General features: G+C 43.0%; 1 protein-coding gene across 4 annotated transcripts in view; it reads left to right on the top strand.

Annotated features, from left to right (window-relative positions):
* Positions 1 to 18,638, top strand: part of UBE4B (ubiquitination factor E4B) — a 110,541-nt gene that overhangs the window by 16,896 nt on the left and 75,007 nt on the right. For all 4 annotated transcript variants that reach the window (XM_082833961.1, XM_082833960.1, XM_082833963.1 and 1 more), the window contains one exon: positions 12,155 to 12,341. In XM_082833961.1, coding sequence (XP_082690087.1) covers positions 12,155 to 12,341 — 187 coding nt within the window. The remainder of the gene's footprint in view (positions 1 to 12,154; positions 12,342 to 18,638) is intronic.

Below are 18,638 nucleotides of genomic sequence, written 5' to 3'. Positions count from 1 at the left end.
CTGAACGCAGGACAGTGAGACAGATAGCAAGTGACCACGAAATGGTCGTGTCCAAACCAGGACTCTTCCGAGAGTGGAAGGGGCTCTGTTAAAATTAGACAGGAGCACCTGGAGTGCACTGCTGGGATCCATGGTCCCCCTGCTGTGTGTGACACGTTTGGGCTGGGGAGGAGTGTTTGGGAGAAGCACTGATGCTTTAAAGTTTTAATCTGGGAGTCAGTCGTGAACGTGGTCATCATATCCTTTGGAGAGGAAATGCAGTAGAGAAAGCAGGATTCTTGTAGCTTTGAGTAAACATTTATTGAGTTGGGTGGGTAATCTGGAAAGAGAAGCAGAAAATGATTGGAAGACAGATTGCAGAGGTGACATGACTGGTCTACTGTTGTCTCTCTCTGCTGTGCTTTGTGTGTCCTGTGGCAGGTTTCAGCTGATAGGAGGGCTTGGTCCTTTATTTGGAGTATGGGATCTGGGCTCGTTGAGCTGTTAAATTCATGTGTTACGACTTACAGTGCACAGTCACAGGAATGCGGCCAGCTGTCTGTTCCTTTCTTCTGATACCTCCCTTTTATGACTTGCCATTAAAGGAAGGGTAGAGAACTGCAGATTCTACAATTAAATGTACTTTAGGTTCATTGTATTATGAGGCAAAAATAAAAATAGGAAACAGAAGGTAGAAGCAAAATCTTTGTTCAGAATCTCACCATCCAGGGGTACCTGTAGTTTACATTTTGGTGTATATACTTTCTTCCACTATTCCACTATTTTTTCTAGGTTAGGTATTTTCCCCCCACAACTAAACCTTCTAACATATTTTTTTGTGTGTCCCTCTAGAGTCATAGATTTTTGGAAATTGATTTTAGAAATTTTTCTAAGCTACCCTCTTCGTTTAAAATTATTTTTTTCTGATTATAAATTCAGCAGTATAGATTCACTGAATTCTGCATGATTCATTGTCGAAGACTTCCATAATCAGGAATAAAGGGAAAAGCAAGAATTACCTGTAAACCTGTTATCCAGAGAGAACCATTGTTAATTTGGCGGGGGGATTGCCTTCCCAGATTTTCTCAGTGTGTATATACTTCGCATACTCTGCTGTTTCCTACCTTTGTACCTCTGCTCTATCTAGCGTCCTCCCTCTTGAACATTACAAGTTTTGATTAATAAAATGTCCAGTTCACTCTGGTTCGAAAAACAAGCTGCCACCTCTAGTCCTGCATTCCCCTCCTGCTGTCACTTGATCCCTTGGCTCTACTTTCACAGACTAGGCTCTTACAAGGGTAGATCTCTTATCCCCACTCATTTTTCAGTCCCCCCTCCTTTCCTGTGCTTTTTGGGGAGGCTTTTTCCTTCATCTTTCCACTTAGATTGCTCTTGCTAAGACCACCTGATTGACAAATCCCTTGGCACTTTTCAGAATGTGTTATTTAACCTCTCTTTGGATTTTGACCATGGTGACCACTTCTTCTTTTCAAAGTCTCTTCCTTTGGATATCATGGGGATACAGCTTTTCTTGACTTCTTTCTTTCTTTTCTGTCTCCATCACAGACTGCTCTTTCCTGTATACCTTAAATGATGATGTTTCTCAGGATTCTATTCTCGAATCCCTTCATTCCCTACCTTCAAGGTATATCTGTTGAATGAATGAATGCATGCACGAATGAATACCCTTTTACTGGGCCTTCACTTATTTATTCTCCAGGTACTTATTTAATGCTCCTGTGGTCCATGCTCGATTCTGCAGTCCTCGGGAGATGGATGTGAACTAGATAGCAAATTTCTGCTCTTGGTACCTAGAATTATCTGCCGTGTAAGTGTTGGTACTGATGACTTGCAAGTTCGTATCTCCTGCCTGCGATCTGGACCCAGATCTCCAGCTGCCCCAGCCTGGCAGACAGTGAGGGTGCGTGTCTTCTCAGCAGCTATACTTCTACACACGGCTCTGCTTTGGGGTGTCACTGGAGGGCCACTAAAACTTGCTTCAGCTCAGTGTTCACTAGGAGTTCTGTTGAGGGCACATGTTTATGGGGGATCGAGTGAAGGATATGCAGCCCATTCATTCCCTGAAAAAGTGATTTTTAATCTGTTCTGAGTCCGGGACCTCTTTACAAATCTTATGAAAACTGGAGGTCCTCGTGACCCTCAGATTTTGAATCCGTGCCCTTAGTACTCTGAAGTCTATCCCAAAATCAAGCCAGGCCACAAAGGTGGGGCAAGGCCCTCCTTCCTCATTGGGGCCACTCTAAGCTGGATTGCTTCCTCTGAGTCATATTTTGGCATTAGCATCTGCCGATACTGAGTATGTGATATGTGATGTCACTCACATACTGTGTTGGTAAACTACGTGCATAATGTGTACTAATCTCCCTTCTGGCTTTATCTGATTTTTTCTGTCATCTTATTTCTGTCCTAGTTTCCTTATCTATCAATATTTGATTTTAACTTAATTAAGTTAAATTAAAAATGTATTTTATGTGGGTTTTTTGTTAATCATTTTCGATCCTTGTTAGAACAAGGAAATGATAACCATAAATAAAACAAATGTCAGCTGCCTGTAGGGCATTTCTGTTGAGATATTCTTACAGGCATCTCATACCCAGTAGTCTAATCATGACTCATCTTCTCTTCGTAAAAACCCCTCCCTCTGTATTCTCAGTTTTAGGAATTTTACCATCCACTTGGGTATCCTGGCCCGAAACCTAGACTCTCCACCCTTCCTCATATCTCACTTCCAAAATAATGACCGAGTTCTGTTGATTATACACATTAAATATCCCTGGAACTGTCGCTTGCAACGTCCCCCTTGCCCAGGCTTGCTTTGTCCTGCCTTAGTCCATTCTCCACATGGTAACTAGAGTGATGTGTTTTAAAAGATAAATCTGACCCAGTCACTCCTTCAAAATCTCTTCCTTGACGTCATGAAAAAGTTCAGCCTTGGGATGGTATTCAGAGCTCACCACGGGCTTGCCCCAGCCTGTCTTTCCTGCCTTGTGTCTTGCTTTGGCCATTCACACGCATCTTTAACAAGCAGCCCAGAATTCCCTAAACACTGTGTGTTCTCACAAAGCCTCCCCACCGTTGCCAGTGCTCCCGTGTCCCTTTGCTTGCTGAGTCCTACCTGTCCTGAGGAAGAAACTCTAGTCAGGTAACGTGCACAGCGTGTTATGTTGTAGAATTTGTATGTTGCTTGACTTTCAAGATTACTCTTTGGGCTGATTCAGAAATGACGTACTATAGTTAGCGAAAGTGATTTTGAGTCCTGAAAACCTAATAGTGAAAAAAGCCAGGTGTTATTCTGTGCACAAACTATTGATCATGTCTTTGGGGAATTGAGTATTTATAAACACGTACACAGTAAGTAATACAGCAGCTTATCCAGCTTAAGCAAAAATAGGATTTATTTTAAGGATACAGGGGTCCTGCTTCTGAGCCCAGGGACAGCAAGATAGCTGGGTCACGGGAAGGAACTGGAACCTGGAATCAGAACACTGCCAGGGCTTCCTTTGTCTTGGGTTTGTGCTTCATTGTCATCGCGCCTTGTACACACTGTGCATTACCTTCCCTCTGTCTCACTGTCTCATACTCATGGGCAACCCTGGCTGCTCCCACTTCATGCCTACTGTGTGCAGCTGAACACGGCTAGAGAAAAGCCAAGCCGGGTGGGCTGGTAGGTATAATTTTTCTCTCAAGTTTTTATTCTGAAAATGTTCAAATCTGCAGAAAGATTGATCGAGTCACCTGGATGGATTCATCGTGTGTTAGCGTTGCCTTGTTCCATATTCACTTAGTATGTAAGTGTGTGTGTGCATGTAAACATACATACGTAAACATACATGTTGGTTTTGACCGAACTGTTTGAAAGTACAGAGAACCATAAAGCAGAGATGGGGGACAGGAGGTGGCCAGGGAAGGCCTCGCGAAGAAGGTAGCATTTGAGCAAAGACCTGAGGAGGGGATGCTGGGCAGTTGTCTTAGAGAGGAGTGTGCTAGGGAGAAAGAGGCAGCAGTACAGGAAGTGACCCCTAACACCTGGACAGCATGTGTGCTGAAGGAAAAAGAGCCTCTGTTTTATTGTCAAGATACTCCCTGCCCCTTCCTGGCGGAAGGTTATGTTTCTCAGCCCCACTGGCTGCAGGTGTGGCCATGTGACTTGTTTTGGCCAATGAGATGTGAGCAGAAACGAATAGGTCCCTTCTGGGCCGGCACCCAGTGTGCACGCTCCTCTCCCGTTGCCTTGACAAGTGGGAGTGTTCCCTGCAGAGGCTACTTTGTCATCCTGGGTCCTTGGAGTGAGGACGATTTGGAGCAGAACAGCCCTTGCATCTGAATGTTTTCAGATTTTATAGGCATAGTAGGAGATAATAGTTTCATTCTCTTCATCAGAAATTGTGTGAAAGGAGAAGGAAGACGGGCAAAAATAGAAATTTATTATGTATCATTGCCATTTTCATTTGCACTAATACCTATTGTAATGTAAGTATACCCAAATGTAATCACAGTGTGTGCCCTTTTGCAACCTGCTTTTTCAATTCAATTAAAAAAATACTGTGGCAAAATACATATAACATAAAAATATACCTTCTTTTAAGAGCAGGAGATATCTGAATAGGAAACACATTGTTTTCTTTAAAAGATATGGCATGACTGGGCTTCCCTGGTGGCGCAGTGGTTGAGAGTCCGCCTGCCGATGCAGGGGACACGGGTTTGTGCCCCGGTCTGGGAGGATCCCACATGCCACGGAGCGGCTGGGCCCGTGAGCCATAGCCGCTGAGCCTGTGCGTCCGGAGCCTGTGCTCTGCAACGGGAGAGGCCACAACAGTGAGAGGCCCGCATACCGCAAAAAAAAAAAAAAAAAAAAAAAAAAAAAATATATATATATATATATGGCATGACTAAGCTCCGTATGTATGTATTACATATGTATGTGTGTATGTGTAACCTCCCTATGAAGTGATAATGGATGCCCCAGACATCCATTATCAAAGGAGAAGAGTTGCACTCTTCTCCTTTGTGTCTTTTCTACTCTCATTATATCTTATGCAGACCTTATTTTGCTGTATCATAATTGTTGATTTTCTTCTATGTCTTTCCACAGTGGATCTGGAAGTCCTTAAGGATAGAGCTTATGACCCCAGTGTTGTCTTACTTTTAGTGCCTGCTACCGTGACTGGTGCAAAGTAGACAAAAAAACCAACAAAGGACTGAATTTGGGGGGCAAGATTATGTTCATAAAGTGTCATTTTTTTCCTGTTTTATTTATTGATACTCTATATATTTTAAACAAGAAAATGGAAATATTCTTTGTTTCAGAATACACAGTCATCAAAGAGGGAGATTTCTAATATTCTAATGTTGTTAGAATATAAATACATTATCTGAAATACCAATATTCTATGCATAAATTCCTTTATTTGTAACTGATAGTGCACAAGCACTGTGTCATCAGGGAAGTAAGGCTGCCTCCATCTGCAAGACACTGCAGCTTCAGAGGGGGTTTTCTTCTGTAAAAGATCAATGGGGTTTGGGTAAGGCTGTACCCTGTGGAGTTAGAGTGGCTGCTCTTTGGCTTTCTAGCTGTGTGACCTTGAGCAAGTCACTTAGCCTCTCTGAGTTCAGCTTTCTCATCTATAAAATGGGAAAATAAATGTACCGTCTCTTTGGATTATTAACTAAGTTTATATACGTGAAGCCCTTAGAACCAGCATTTGAGACATGATAAGGGTTTGGTAAGTGTTAATCATATTAATGTTAATTTTTTTTTGTCTTAGAGTTTGCAGCAGCCTCCCAAAGTATCAATAATCGTCAGTGACTAACCTAGAAAACTTTATTATCTGAGTGCCGTATTCACTTCCTCTTTGCAGGAGAGGAGATTATAGGATTGTATTGAGAAGTAAGGAGACATGTACTTGTGTTCAGTTGAAATCTTTGACTTAAACTCTTGTCACTTCTTGCTGTAATGTTAGGATTTAAAGAAAAAGCATTTTTTCATATTTTTGGCCTCATGTATATAGGGTGACAGTGATAGACTGAGTTTAATATATTCTTTTTAAATGGGGGGGATTTAAGTGACAAGACTTTTGGAGCTTTAAGTGAAAATTAATTTAAAATTGTGAATTTTAAAAAGGAAACTTGTGAATTTTAGATCTCAGAGCTGTGGTGTTCAGATTTGAATGTATTTACTTTGAGATATATTGTTGGGCTTAGATATAGGCATATTGTGAAATTGTCATAGCATTTAATAACTTTTAGATATGACCAGCTATTAAAAAAGAAAATAAAACCTACAATAATAATCAAAACAGGAGATATCTCTAGAAGGACACCATCCCAAAGAGTAAATATTTGAAAATGTTTTTCTTTATGTTAGAATTTAATATTTTAGAATTTAATAATTTGGAAAAGTAAGATGCTTTTGTAGAATGACTGTTTACTAAATTTAAAACAGTGCCTTTTGGATTTATTTTTCCCCACACAAACGCTAAAAATAGGAGGATCAGTTTGGCCCATCCTGTCTTAGCTTCTGCCTCATGTCACCACAGTGGCCCTTGCTGTTTTGAACAGAGGCTGTTTTGAATCTATTTTTAGTTAGTCAGAAACGTGAGGGTAGGAAATGCTGCATCAAGATAAAACAATTCCAGGGAAACCTCTATTTTATTTATTTTTTATCCTTTTTAAATTCTATTATTATTATTTTTTCGGCTGTACCATGTGGCTTGTAGGATCTTAGTTCCCTGACCAAGGATTGAACCTGTGCCCCCTGCAGTGGAACCCAGGCCCACAGCAGTGAAGGCACTGAGTCCTAACCATTGGACCGTCAGGGAATTCCCGGGAAACCCCTATTTTAATGTCATTTGTGAAATAAGAACTGAAACAGTCAAGACAAGAAAAACTCTAGGAATGAGATTTCATGATCAGTATGTTTGGGTTTGAGTTGTGGTTAGGTCGTAAGTTGAGGAATTGGAAGTTCCTTTTTTATGCTCTTGGTTTTTTTACTCTCTGTGACATCTAGGAAGACAGTTCTTTTAAAAAGGACTTCCGCTTAACTTAAAAGACATTCTACCGGTCTTACCTGCTTATGTATAGAGTAGGCAAAGAGGAAAACGTTTAATAATACTTTGGTGTGTTGGGACTATTTTTAGTTTGTGTCTCATACGTTTTGCTTGTGATGAAAGTGAGGTCACGTCTCTTAATAGTCAAATTAATTAGGTAGGCCTTCACACCTGCGATTGCTCAAAGCCATTCTCTTGAGAGTCTCCAGTCCAGAAATTCCCAGGGTCCTCAGGCTGCTAGGCCAGTTCAGAGCCACCACCATGGTGGAAAGTGGTCAGTCCACTGAAGGGCACTGTCTTCTACTGAGAGCATTGCAGCGGGGCCATCCAGAGCACTGCCCCATCCATGGCTGTTTCTTCCCTTCCCAGCAGGTTTTTAAGATGGGGGGTCAGGACAGGTTCTGCCAGTCTCCTCCTACCAGCTCATGTTATGCGTGGACCTGTCTCTTTTCCTTACTCCACTCCTCCATCTCCCGTCCTGGTCCACAGTATATTTCACAAAGTCTTGATTCTTATTCTTTTTTTTAAACCTGTGTTTGTGGAGTGGTGGTGGGGAGGGATTAGGGAATCCCAGCACGGTGGAAATCTTTCTTCTTGGAAAATTTCCTTCAAGCCCGTATTACAGTGAGTCAGGACATTTATTCTATGTTCATATCACTGAGGAGGACATCTGAATGTAACATCTCAGGCTGAACTTGGCACCCAGTTTTTTTTTTTTTTTTTTCGCGGTATGCGGGCCTCTCACCGCTGTGGCCTCTCCCGTTGCGGAGCATAGGCTCCGGACGCGCAGGCTCAGCAGCCATGGCCCACGGGCCCAGCTGCTCTGCGGCATGTGGGATCTTCCTGGACCGGGGCACGAACCCGTGTCCCCTGCATCGGCAGGTGGACCCTCAACCACTGCGCCACCAGGAAAGCCCAGCACCCAGATTTAAAGTGGCTTCATATTTTTTTCAAAAGCAATGTGTGTGCTTTTTCAAAGGTAATATTATCATTCCCTAAACAGTAAATTTTACATGCAATGCATTTTCTGTTAGTTTTCATTTATTCTTTAATTCATTCAGCACATATTTAAAGAGCACCTACTATGTGCCAGGCACTCTTCTAGGCACAGATGAGCCATCAGAGAAAAAACTGAGAAAAGCCCGGGCCTGAAGAAACTTAAAATAGGGGGATGGTGAACAAGCAATACACAAAGGAACATCACAGGGCTTTCCTGGTGGCGCAGTGGTTAAGAATCCGCCTGCCAGTGCAGGGGGCACGGGTTTGAGCCCTGGTCCGGGAAGATCTCACATGCCGTGGAGCAACTAAGCCCATGCGCCCCGACTACTGAGCCTGCGCTCTAGAGCCCATGAGGCACAACTACTGAGCCCGCGTGTCACAGCTACTGAATCCCACGTGCCTAGAGCCCATGCTCCGCAAAAAGAGAAGTCACTGCAATGAGAAGCCCGCGTGCCTCAACGAAGAGTAGCCCCCGCTCACCGCAACTAGAGAAAGCCCATCAACACACAGCAACGAAGACCCAATGCAGCTAAAAAATAAATTAATTAATTAATTAAAAAAAATAAGAAACATCACATATGTAGTAGGTCAGTTAAGAGCCGTGAACATAAAATGAATTAGAGAACAGGGCAGAGTGGTAGTTTTCTCACAATTCTCTGAGGAAGGCACTGTTTATCCCCATTGTACAGATTCGGAACTGGAAGCCCAGAGAGGTCAGGCGACTTGTCTTGAACCCACTTAGGTAGTGAGTTAGTAGTAAAGGTTGCATTTGAATTTCAAGTCAAGCACAGGCTCTTAAGTTTAGCTGCCTCTAAAGTAATGAAACTTAACTTCTAGCAAATCCCCAAATGCTGGTTTCCTTGAAAATTTAAAGTCTCTTCTGTTGTATTGGTGTGTATACAGAAACACATTTTAAAATGAAAATACTGCCTTAATTTCAGTATCAGGTAGTAAGCACAGTGTTTGTGTAAGGTATTTTAATTTACACTAAATTAAAAAAAATGGAGAATCCTCATAAAGACTGTAGCATTTCCAGTGGGCCTTGAGGGATAAGTAGGATTTATTTTTAAAAATTATATCCTATTTGAAACATGTAAAAGACTATATTTAACGTATAAGTTATGAAGAGTAATATGATGAACACCCGTGAACTCACTACCCACAGTTGTAAGTATACAACCCAATGAATTGTCACAGGGCGGACACACCTGTGAAACTAGCATCTCGTTAAAAAAGACAAAAGACCATTACCAGCACCCGAGACACCCACTCATGCCTCCCCCAGCCATCCTCCCTGTACCCCCGCACCCCCTGCCAAAGGTAACCACTGTCCTGACTAATGTTACAGTTTAGTTTTTCTTGTTTTTGAAATTTATCAAAATGGAATCATGCAGTGTTTGCTTTTTCATGTCTGGCTTTTCTTTTTATTTATTTATTTATGGCTATGTTAGGTCTTTGTTGCTGCGCACGGGCTTTCTCTAGTTGCGGCGAGCAGGGGCTACTCTTCCCTGCGGTGCATGGGCTTCTCATTGCCGTGGCTTCTCTTGTGGAGCACAGGCTCTAGGTGCGCGGGCTTCAGTAGTTGTGGCACGCAGGCTTCAGTAGTTGTGGCTGTGGGCTCTAGAGCACAGGCTCAGTAGTTGTGGCGCACGGGCTTAGTTGCTCCGCGGCACGTAGGATCTTCCCGGACCAGGGCTCGAACCCGTGTCACCTGCATTGACAGGTGGATTCGTCACCACTGCGCCACCAGGGAAGCCTCGTGATTTGTGTTTTTAAAGAATTACTGTGATTGCTGTGTGGGGAATGGGTTGCAGAGGAATCTAGGTGATACATGCTTTCTTATCATTTAGGATTTTATTCTATACTTAGATTAAAAAAAAAATCTCCCTAGCTCTTGGCAACCACCATTCTGCTTTCTGCCTCTATGAAATTTGACTAGTCTAGGTGCCTCATGTAAGTGGAATCATACAGTATTTGTCTTCTTGTGACTGCCTTATTTCACTTAGCATAGTGCTTGGGGCTCATTGTGTTGCAGTCAGAATTTCCTTTTTAAGGTTGAATAATATTCCATTTATGGTTAGAGCACATTTTATTTATCTATTAATAGACATTTGGGTTGCTTCCACCTTTTGGCTTTTGGAAATAATTTTACTATGAACATGGGTAAACAAATACATGTTTGAGTCCCTGCTTTCAGGTCTTTTGGGTATATACCTATGAATGGAATTACTGGATCATATGGTAATTCTATGTTTAATTTCTTAAGGAACTGCCATACTGTTTTCCATAGCAGCTGCACCATTTTACATTCCCAACAACAGTGTACAGGGGTTCCAGTTTCTCTACACCCTTGCTAATAGTTTTTATTTTATGGGTTTTTGATTGTTGTTTTGATAGTAGCCATCCTAATGGGTGTGAGGTATTAGCTCATTGTGGTTTTGATTTGCATTTCAGAAATCTAAAGCTTTGAAAGTGTTTAAAGAAAGGTGGATGGGGCCTCTGCCCTCACTAGGCCAGAGTGGACCCAGGCGTATCCATTAGGAAGCTTTTGCAGAGGTCCTGGTGAGAGAGGGTGGTGGCAGAGGAGCTGAGGGGGGAGGGTGTACTCCAGCAGAAGGAACAGGACTTGGTGGTAAATTGTCTATGTTTGAGGAGGTGAAGGGCAGCAGAGAAGCTGGGAACACAGACCCTGGGTCTCTGGCTTGATAATTGCGTTGGGAACAGGTTGGGGGTGGTGTTTCTGGTCCGTCCCCCTCCCCCGCCCCCCGCCCCCCCCCCCCCCCCCCAGTGAAGTATTCCTGAGAGAACGACTTGTTAGCTTCTTTCAGTGAGGTGGTTTTTTTTTTAAGACACATATTCTTTTATTTCTGTTAAACTGAATATACAGTTATTGTTCCCTAGGCAGCCAACTTTTACTTATAACTACAATTTAATTTCACGTTAACAAAACACAGACAGTGAAAAGACAACTTTGTGTAGATCTAATTACAATAATAAATAATTTATACAAGTTTTTTTTTTTTGTGACCAAACAACTTCAGGATTTTGCATAAATTCATCGATAGATGTATTTACAGCAGGGGCACAGGGAGGGGCTTCTGAACTTTGGGGTCAAGAATCAGGATGTTCTTGTCTGAACAATAGAAGGAGCAGATTTCCAACAATGTTAGAATATGGCAAATAGGTTCTTAGTTCAGATGAGGTCCGTCCCCGTTAGCATTTGTCGTCATTTAACTTTTTCATCTAACTTATTCGTAATGGAAAGAGTGTGAGCAACCTAGTTGGTTTGCTTCTTTGATGCCTACTTAAAGCCAGAAGCCTTATCATAATTGTTGCGTATGCCCACTGCCTGGGAGGGCAGGTGCTCAGTTTTTTGCCTGGTTATGAATTAGTGACTATCAAAATGTGGGGAAAACATTTCTGTGATCCACCGGGATTTTGTGGTACATATTTGTAATCGCTTCATAACTCTGAGATGTCATTATAAGGAGGAAGTTGTTGATTATGTTTTTATTGAAATTAAGTAAGAAAAATCTAATCATTTTGTTCTTGAAAGTGAGAGTAAAATTTGTCCTAATATAACTTTTGTTAATTTCACTGTTTCAGGAACTTATATTTATTTCATATCCTACCTATTAATATGACCAAATTTATATAGTTTTATTACAATAACAACAAGCTTTAGTGTGTTTAAAAGTGTTGTATGCTTATTACAAATTCACAGTGTCACTCAAGAAGATTCAGTAAACAGAGGTGGTAAGGTGATTACAATGCAGGTTTTAGGGACTTCCCTGGTGGTCCAGTGGTTAGGACTCTGAGCTCTCACTGCCGAGGGCCTGGGTTCAGTCCCTGATCAGGGAACTAAGATCCCACAAGCTGTGTGGTGTGGCCAAAAAGAAAAAAAAGATTCAGTTTTTAAAATGTGAGGTGGTAGCTTATAAAAATACTGGTACACAGAGTTATCACTTGTCTCGAATGAGTGCTTTTTCTCAAGGCGTATTTAGTTGTCAAGTTCTAGTATGCTTATTGATAACATTAACGTTGTTGTTCTTTGGCAGAATTGTGTTTCTGCTGTTCAGTTATGAAATGCCCTTTCGCTCTCATTGTAGATCCGACGGAGGCGCCTGGCACGACTTGCTGGTGGACAGACCTCCCAGCCAAACACCCCGCTCACCTCTCCCCAGAGGGAGAGCCCTCCGGGGCCTCCTGTAGCAGCCTCAGCCCCAGGCCCGTCCCAGAGTCTTGGTCTCAATGTCCACAACATGACCCCAGCTACCTCCCCCATAGGTGCATCAGGTAAGCCTTGCCTTCAAACCTGGGACACATTTATCGTTCCCACAACTGTAAGCTTGCTCTTAACGCTTACAGTTGTGGCGTTTCCACAGCAACATAAAATGAATTGAACAATTGCTGAATTGAACAGCAACTTTTTAAAATCCTGCAAGCAGTAGTTTAAAGATTAAGATCATTAGAGTGTATTTTGTTAATGTCTATTCATTTTGATAGTGATCTGTTGAAGCTACTTGTTTTCCTTCTATAGCTTTCAGCTTTTTTTTTTTTTTTTGGCGGTACGCGGGCCTCTCCCGTTGTGGAGCACAGGCTCCGGACGCGCAGGCTCAGCGGCCATGGCTCACGGGCCCAGCCGTTCCGCAGCATGTGGGATCCTCCGGGACCGGGGCACGAACCCGTGTCCCCTGCATCGGCAGACGGACTCTCAACCACTGCGCTACCAGGGAAGCCCAGCTTTCATCTTTTTTTTCAAACAGGGTCAGGTCTTTATCTCTGATGGCAAGGAGATTAAGACTAAATTTGATTCTGTTGATTTCATGAGTTTGGTTAATGCTTTTTTTTTAAGATAAAATAATCTGAAAATGCAAGATTAAACTAATGGTCAAAATGAAGGGAACTTACCTCCTTAAGCTTCGATCATGCCTTCACCCACCTACTCGAATGTGTGGCCAGTTCTTGTTGGGCTTGAACTGTCCCTGCCCTAACTGCAGGCTGCGCCGCGGATCCCATCTCCTCTCACCTACCCAGAGCCGTTGTTCCAACAGTTCCTGTCTCTCTCCTGCTTCATCTGGTTTTCCATCTCAAGTGGAAACCTTTTATTTTTTCTTTTAACACCCATTGTGCATGCTCTTCCTTCTCCCCTCTTGGGAGTAAATAGAAAGGAGCTCTCTTGATCTCATATACCCTGCCGGCTTCCACCCCACATCTCTGCACCCCTTCACAACAGAACTTCTGGAAAGAGTTGCCTGTCCTCCGTCTCCTCCTTCTGTCCTTGTACCTCTGCTGAGTCGAATCCTGTCAGGTGAGGCCTCCCGTGGTCCGCTCTGAGTCACTGTCTGATCTGACTTGTCAGCCCCGTTCACTGTGGATTTGGCCTTATTCTCCTTGAGGTGTCTGTTCGGCTCTGGAGCATCACCCTCCTGGTGTTCGTCCTGTCTCCATCTGTTCCTTCTTAGCTCTTTGTATGAGTCTTTTTCGTTTCCCTGGCTTCGAAGTGTCAGGGCTCCAGGACTCAGTTAACCTCTTGTCCTCTCCGTCTATGCTTATTCTCTTATTGATTTTATCCAGCTTCCTGGGTTTAGTTGGTATTTCTAATCTGATGATGCCTAAGTTTATATCTCCAGCTCAGACCTGTCGTTAGAACCTCAGACTCACACATCATCTACTACACATCTCACAGGTAACACGTCCAAAATCGAGCTCCTGATATTTCCTTACATCTTGTCTTTTCCTAGGACCCCTTCTCAATAAATGACAACTTTTTTTTTTCTAGTTACTTAAGCCTAAAACATTCTCTCTTCTTTTTACCTCATATTCTGGATCGGGGGTCAGCACACTCTTTCTCTAAAGGGCCAGATAGTAAATATTTTTGGCTCTGCAGGCTGTGCAGTCTCTGTCACAAATATTCTTCTCTGCCCCATAGCACAAAAGCAGCCATGGGCAATATATAAACTAATGATGATCATTGCTGTGTTCCAATAAAACTGTATTTACAAAAATAGGTAAGAGTGGCCTGTGGACTGTAGCTTGCCGACCCCAGCTCTAGGTCTATCAGCAAAATTTAGAACCAGACCCGATTCTCACCATCTCTTCTCATCTCACCGCCTCTCCAGGTTCAAGGCACTAGCATATCTTGCCTGGATTACTGGAATGGGCTCCAGACTGGTCTCTCCATGCCTACCCTTGCTTCACCTCAGTCTGTTCTCAGTGTAGAGCCATACTGGCTCCCACTAAAGCATAAGTACAGCATTGTATGACAGCAGCGTTATTTTTTACAGCAAGCAGGATAGTTACTATCACAAACCAGCAGACTCCGGCGACTCTGAATGGTTAGTTCTTGGCAGTGCACCTCTCTGCTGTTAAGTCCCGATTATGTTTCTCATATAATCATCATTATTCATAATCATAAATAGGTAGATATTATTAGCCATGCTCTTGGCAGGTTGGATAAACAGATTTTTAGGGATCTATTAAATAAACAAGTTTAAACAAAACAAAATAGAAAACGAACCCCTCGTAAGACAGGTCACATCATTTTCTGTTAGCTCCCGGCCTCAGTCAGAATGAAAGTCAGAGTCCTCACCTCGACCCGGGGCCACGTGTGACCGGGCCCTGCCCCGGCCCTGCCCTCCTCTCTCACTGCCCTTCTTGCGCCCTCTGCTCCAGCCATACTGGCTTCCTCTCTGTTCCTGGAACATTCCAGGCATGGTACCTAGTGGGGGCCTTTTTATTTGCTATTTCTTCGCCTAGAATTCTCCTGCCCTAAAGTCCACATGGCTTTTTTGTTCAGCTCTTCAGTTGTTTATCCAAGTGTCACTTTCTCAAAAAGGCCTTCTCTGGGGCTTCCCTGGTGGCGCAGTGGTTGAGAGTCTGCCTGCCAATGCGGGGGACACGGGTTCGAGCCCTGGGCTGGAAGGATCCCACATGCTGCAGAGCAACTGGGCCCGTGAGCCACAACTACTGAGCCTGTGCTCCGCAACAAGAGAGGCCACAATATTGAGAGGCCCACGCACCGCAACGAAGAGTAGCCCCTGCTCACTGCGACTAGAGATGAATAAATAATTTTTTTTAAAAAAGGCCTTCTCTGGCCACCTTGTATAAAAGTGCAACCTCTATCTGACATAGACACTTTTTCTTCGAGCTCCTGTCACCAGCTGACATAGCGTGTATATTACTTGTATATCCTGTTTTCTCTGCTTCCTCTGCTAGAGTATAAGTTCTGCGGGACAGGGACTTGTGTCCATTTTATTCACTGCTGTGTGCCCAGTGCCTTAACAGTGCATGCCACGTGGTAGGCACCGAATAAAGATCTGTTGATCAGTAAGTGGATTGCAAGAGCAAATGACCAAAACAACATAGGCATGTGTAGTTCAAACAAAAGAAATCTCAGGCGGTTGTGATAGCTTTCCATGAAAACAGTGTGAAACGTCATGAGGAGGAGGCCGGCTTATGCTTGCCTCCTTTGGTCCTAGATGGTAAAAATAGGGCCAGTGGGTAGCTTCATTATCCATTGAGCATGAAGGGATGACTTCTGTTCCAGAATGATGTGCTTTCTAACAGAGACAAATACTGGGTGGGCTGCCACCCATGGGAAGGAGGTCCTCATCCGGGAGTGACTTGGCAGTCACCTGGCAGCCTTCTAAATTGAGATGCTTTCAGTTACAAGTAACTTTCAGTTAAAGTAACTGAAGCTGTAGTGAGTCCTACAAGTTGTTTCTCCCATCTAGTCCCAGCTTCTTTTTTTTTCTTTTTAATTTAATTTGTTTACTTATTGGCTGCGTTGGGTCTTCGTTGCTGTGCGTGGGCTTTCTCTAGTTGCGGTGAGCGGCTACGCTTCGTTGTGGTGCGCGGGCTTCTCATTGCGGTGGCTTCTCTTGTTGCGGAGCACGGGCTCCAGGGGCGCGGGCTTCAGTAGTTGTGGCACACGGGCTCTAGAGCGCAGGCTCAGTAGTTGTGGCACATGGGCTTAGTTGCTCTGCAGCATGTGGGATCTTCCTGGACTAGGGCTCGAACCCGTGTCCTCTGCATTGGCAGGTGGATTCTTAACCACTTCACCACCAGGAGAGTCCCCAAAGTGATATTTTGTTCTGTTGTTTTGATTTGATTTTAGTTACAGTATTTAATTTATATCGATTCTAGATAAAGTCAAAGAGACCCTCCTTTTTTTTTAAGTTTAAGAAAGAAGTGGAGGGCTTCCCTGGTGGCTCAGTGGCTGGGAGTCTGCCTGCCAATGCAGGGTACATGGGTTTGAGCCCTGGTCCGGGAAGATCCCACATGCCGTGGAGCAACTAAGCCCGTGCGCTACAGCTGCTGAGCCTGCATGCCACAACTGCTGAGGCCCACACGCCTAGAGCCCGTGCTGTGCAACAGGAGAAGCTGCTGCAATGAGAGGCCCGTGTACCGCAACGAAGGAGTAGCCCCGGCTCGCTGCAACTAGAGAAAGCCCGCATGCATCAACGAAGACCCAACACAGCCAAATAAATAAATAAAAAGAAAGAAGTGGGGTCCTTCCTAGATTCTCGATGGTGTGTAGAGATTGGGGAACACTGGTAGACATAATAAATTCTGGGGAGAATTGCCCCACTTGAGCCTTGTGAAGATCATATGGAGGGTTGAGGAAAAAAAGAATTCAGATGATATTCTTGTCGTCTTATAAAAATATTGCAAATACAGTATATTATACTATATGATATACTCTGGCACTCTATTACTATAGGGTTATTGTATACATAGTATAGCAGAGCACCCTATGTTACAAGTATAGTTACTTAAACAACTTATTGTAATTATCAATTTAATTTTAGAACTGGTTTTTACAAGGTGGAGATTTAAAAACTGCTAAATTGATATCCCATAAAAATTGTTGAACTTTATTATTTTATTAAAAAGTTGTCCGTCCTTTCAGTGTGGTAGGTAAAATGATATTCTCTTCAGGACATTGTTGATGCTCTGTTATTTACTCCTTCAATAAATATTTATTGAGGACTTATTTTGGGTTACACTGGAATTGATGATTTAAAGTTTTACTGTCTTCTCTAAGCTTATTTCAAAATTCTCACTACATCAAATGCTTTTGGTATTTTACTTGAATCTACTTATGAATAGTAAAAATTTAGTTTCTCTTTCCCTCCTGAGTCCTGCAAAAGTTTTAATAAACAGGTCTGGGACTTCCCTGGTGGTGCAGTGGTTAAGAATCCGCCTACCAATGCCAGGGTCACAGGTTCGATCCCTGGTCCGGGAAGATTCCCACATGCCGCGGAGCAGCTAAGCCCGTGTGTCACAACTACTGAGCCTGCTCTCTAGAGCCAGCGAGCCACAACTACGGATCCCGCGCCACAACTACTGAAGCCCGCGTGCCCTAGAACCCTCACACCGCAACTACTGAGCCTGCGTGCTGCAGCTACTGAAACCCACACACTCTAGAGCCCGTGCTCTGCAACCAGAGAAGCCACAGCAATGAGGAGCCCACGCACCGCAACAAAGAGTAGCCCCCGCTCGCCGCAACTAGAGAGAGCCCGCGCGCAGCGACAAAGACCCAACACAGCCAAAAAAAAATTAAAAATTAAAAAAAAAACCAAACAGGTCCATGTTAAAACCTGCTGTCGGGCATGGATAAAGTCTTCAATGAAGAGAGACTTGAAAGGGTGGCAAGTGGACTTTCTTGGGATGCTGGGAGGGTTAAAGTTTCCTCCACTTGATAGTTGTTTCAGCTACAAGTGATAACTCAAATTGTTTTGTTTTGCTTTTTAAAATATATGAGCCATTTTCCTTTCAGCAACATAGGTATATATTTTTTAAGTACTTGAAAATGCCTGGGTAAACTTTTTTTTTTTTTTATAGAAAGATATTCATAGAGTTAAAGTAATTTTTAAAATTCTATGAAAAAGATGGTTTTGAAGACATTACTAGAAACACTGTGTCCCTGTGTGCCTGGAGGTAGTTCACTACACTGTGGGCTCTGTGAGGGCAAGGATGATGTCAGGATTTTTGTTTTCCCCAAACTATCACAAGATAAGATCTTCAGTTAATAAATGGATTGATCTGTATTTAAGGACATGGCTTAGATGGATCTATTCGACATCTTATTATGAAAATTCTAAGCATACAGAGAAGTAGAAAGAATTTTGCAGTGAATGCTTATATACCCATCACCTACATTCTACCATTAACATTTTACTGTATTTGTTTTATCATACATCTCTCCATCTGTCTATCTCTCTATCCATTCACTAAGGTATCTTATTTTTGGTACATTTCAAGGATATTTCTGGACTGTCTTGGGAGCTGATTTGTACTCAGGGACCACAGTTTGAATTAGTGAAAGAGAAGGTGATGAGTTAGTTTTAGGTATCAGACGTAGCTCTGTAACTGACCTCATGTGATATCTGTTGATAAATTATGATTTCTTGCTAACATTCCTATGATTTTAATGTTCCTTCAACCTTCAGTGTAATATTCTGATAGAAAGTCCTCGGTTGCCAACTGTAATGATTGTGTGAATGCCGATTCTGTGTGTTTACTGTGGCCGTTACAAATAGCTTTGACGTTATCTCACATGAGACTTCACCTTTCATGTCTCTTCTG

The sequence above is a fragment of the Leucopleurus acutus genome (genome assembly GCF_964270905.1).
Source record: "Leucopleurus acutus genome assembly, chromosome: 2".
NCBI classification, from domain to species: domain Eukaryota; kingdom Metazoa; phylum Chordata; class Mammalia; order Artiodactyla; family Delphinidae; genus Leucopleurus; species Leucopleurus acutus.
Note: the sequence above shows the minus strand (reverse complement) of the source record. Positions and strands in the feature narration are given on the sequence as shown.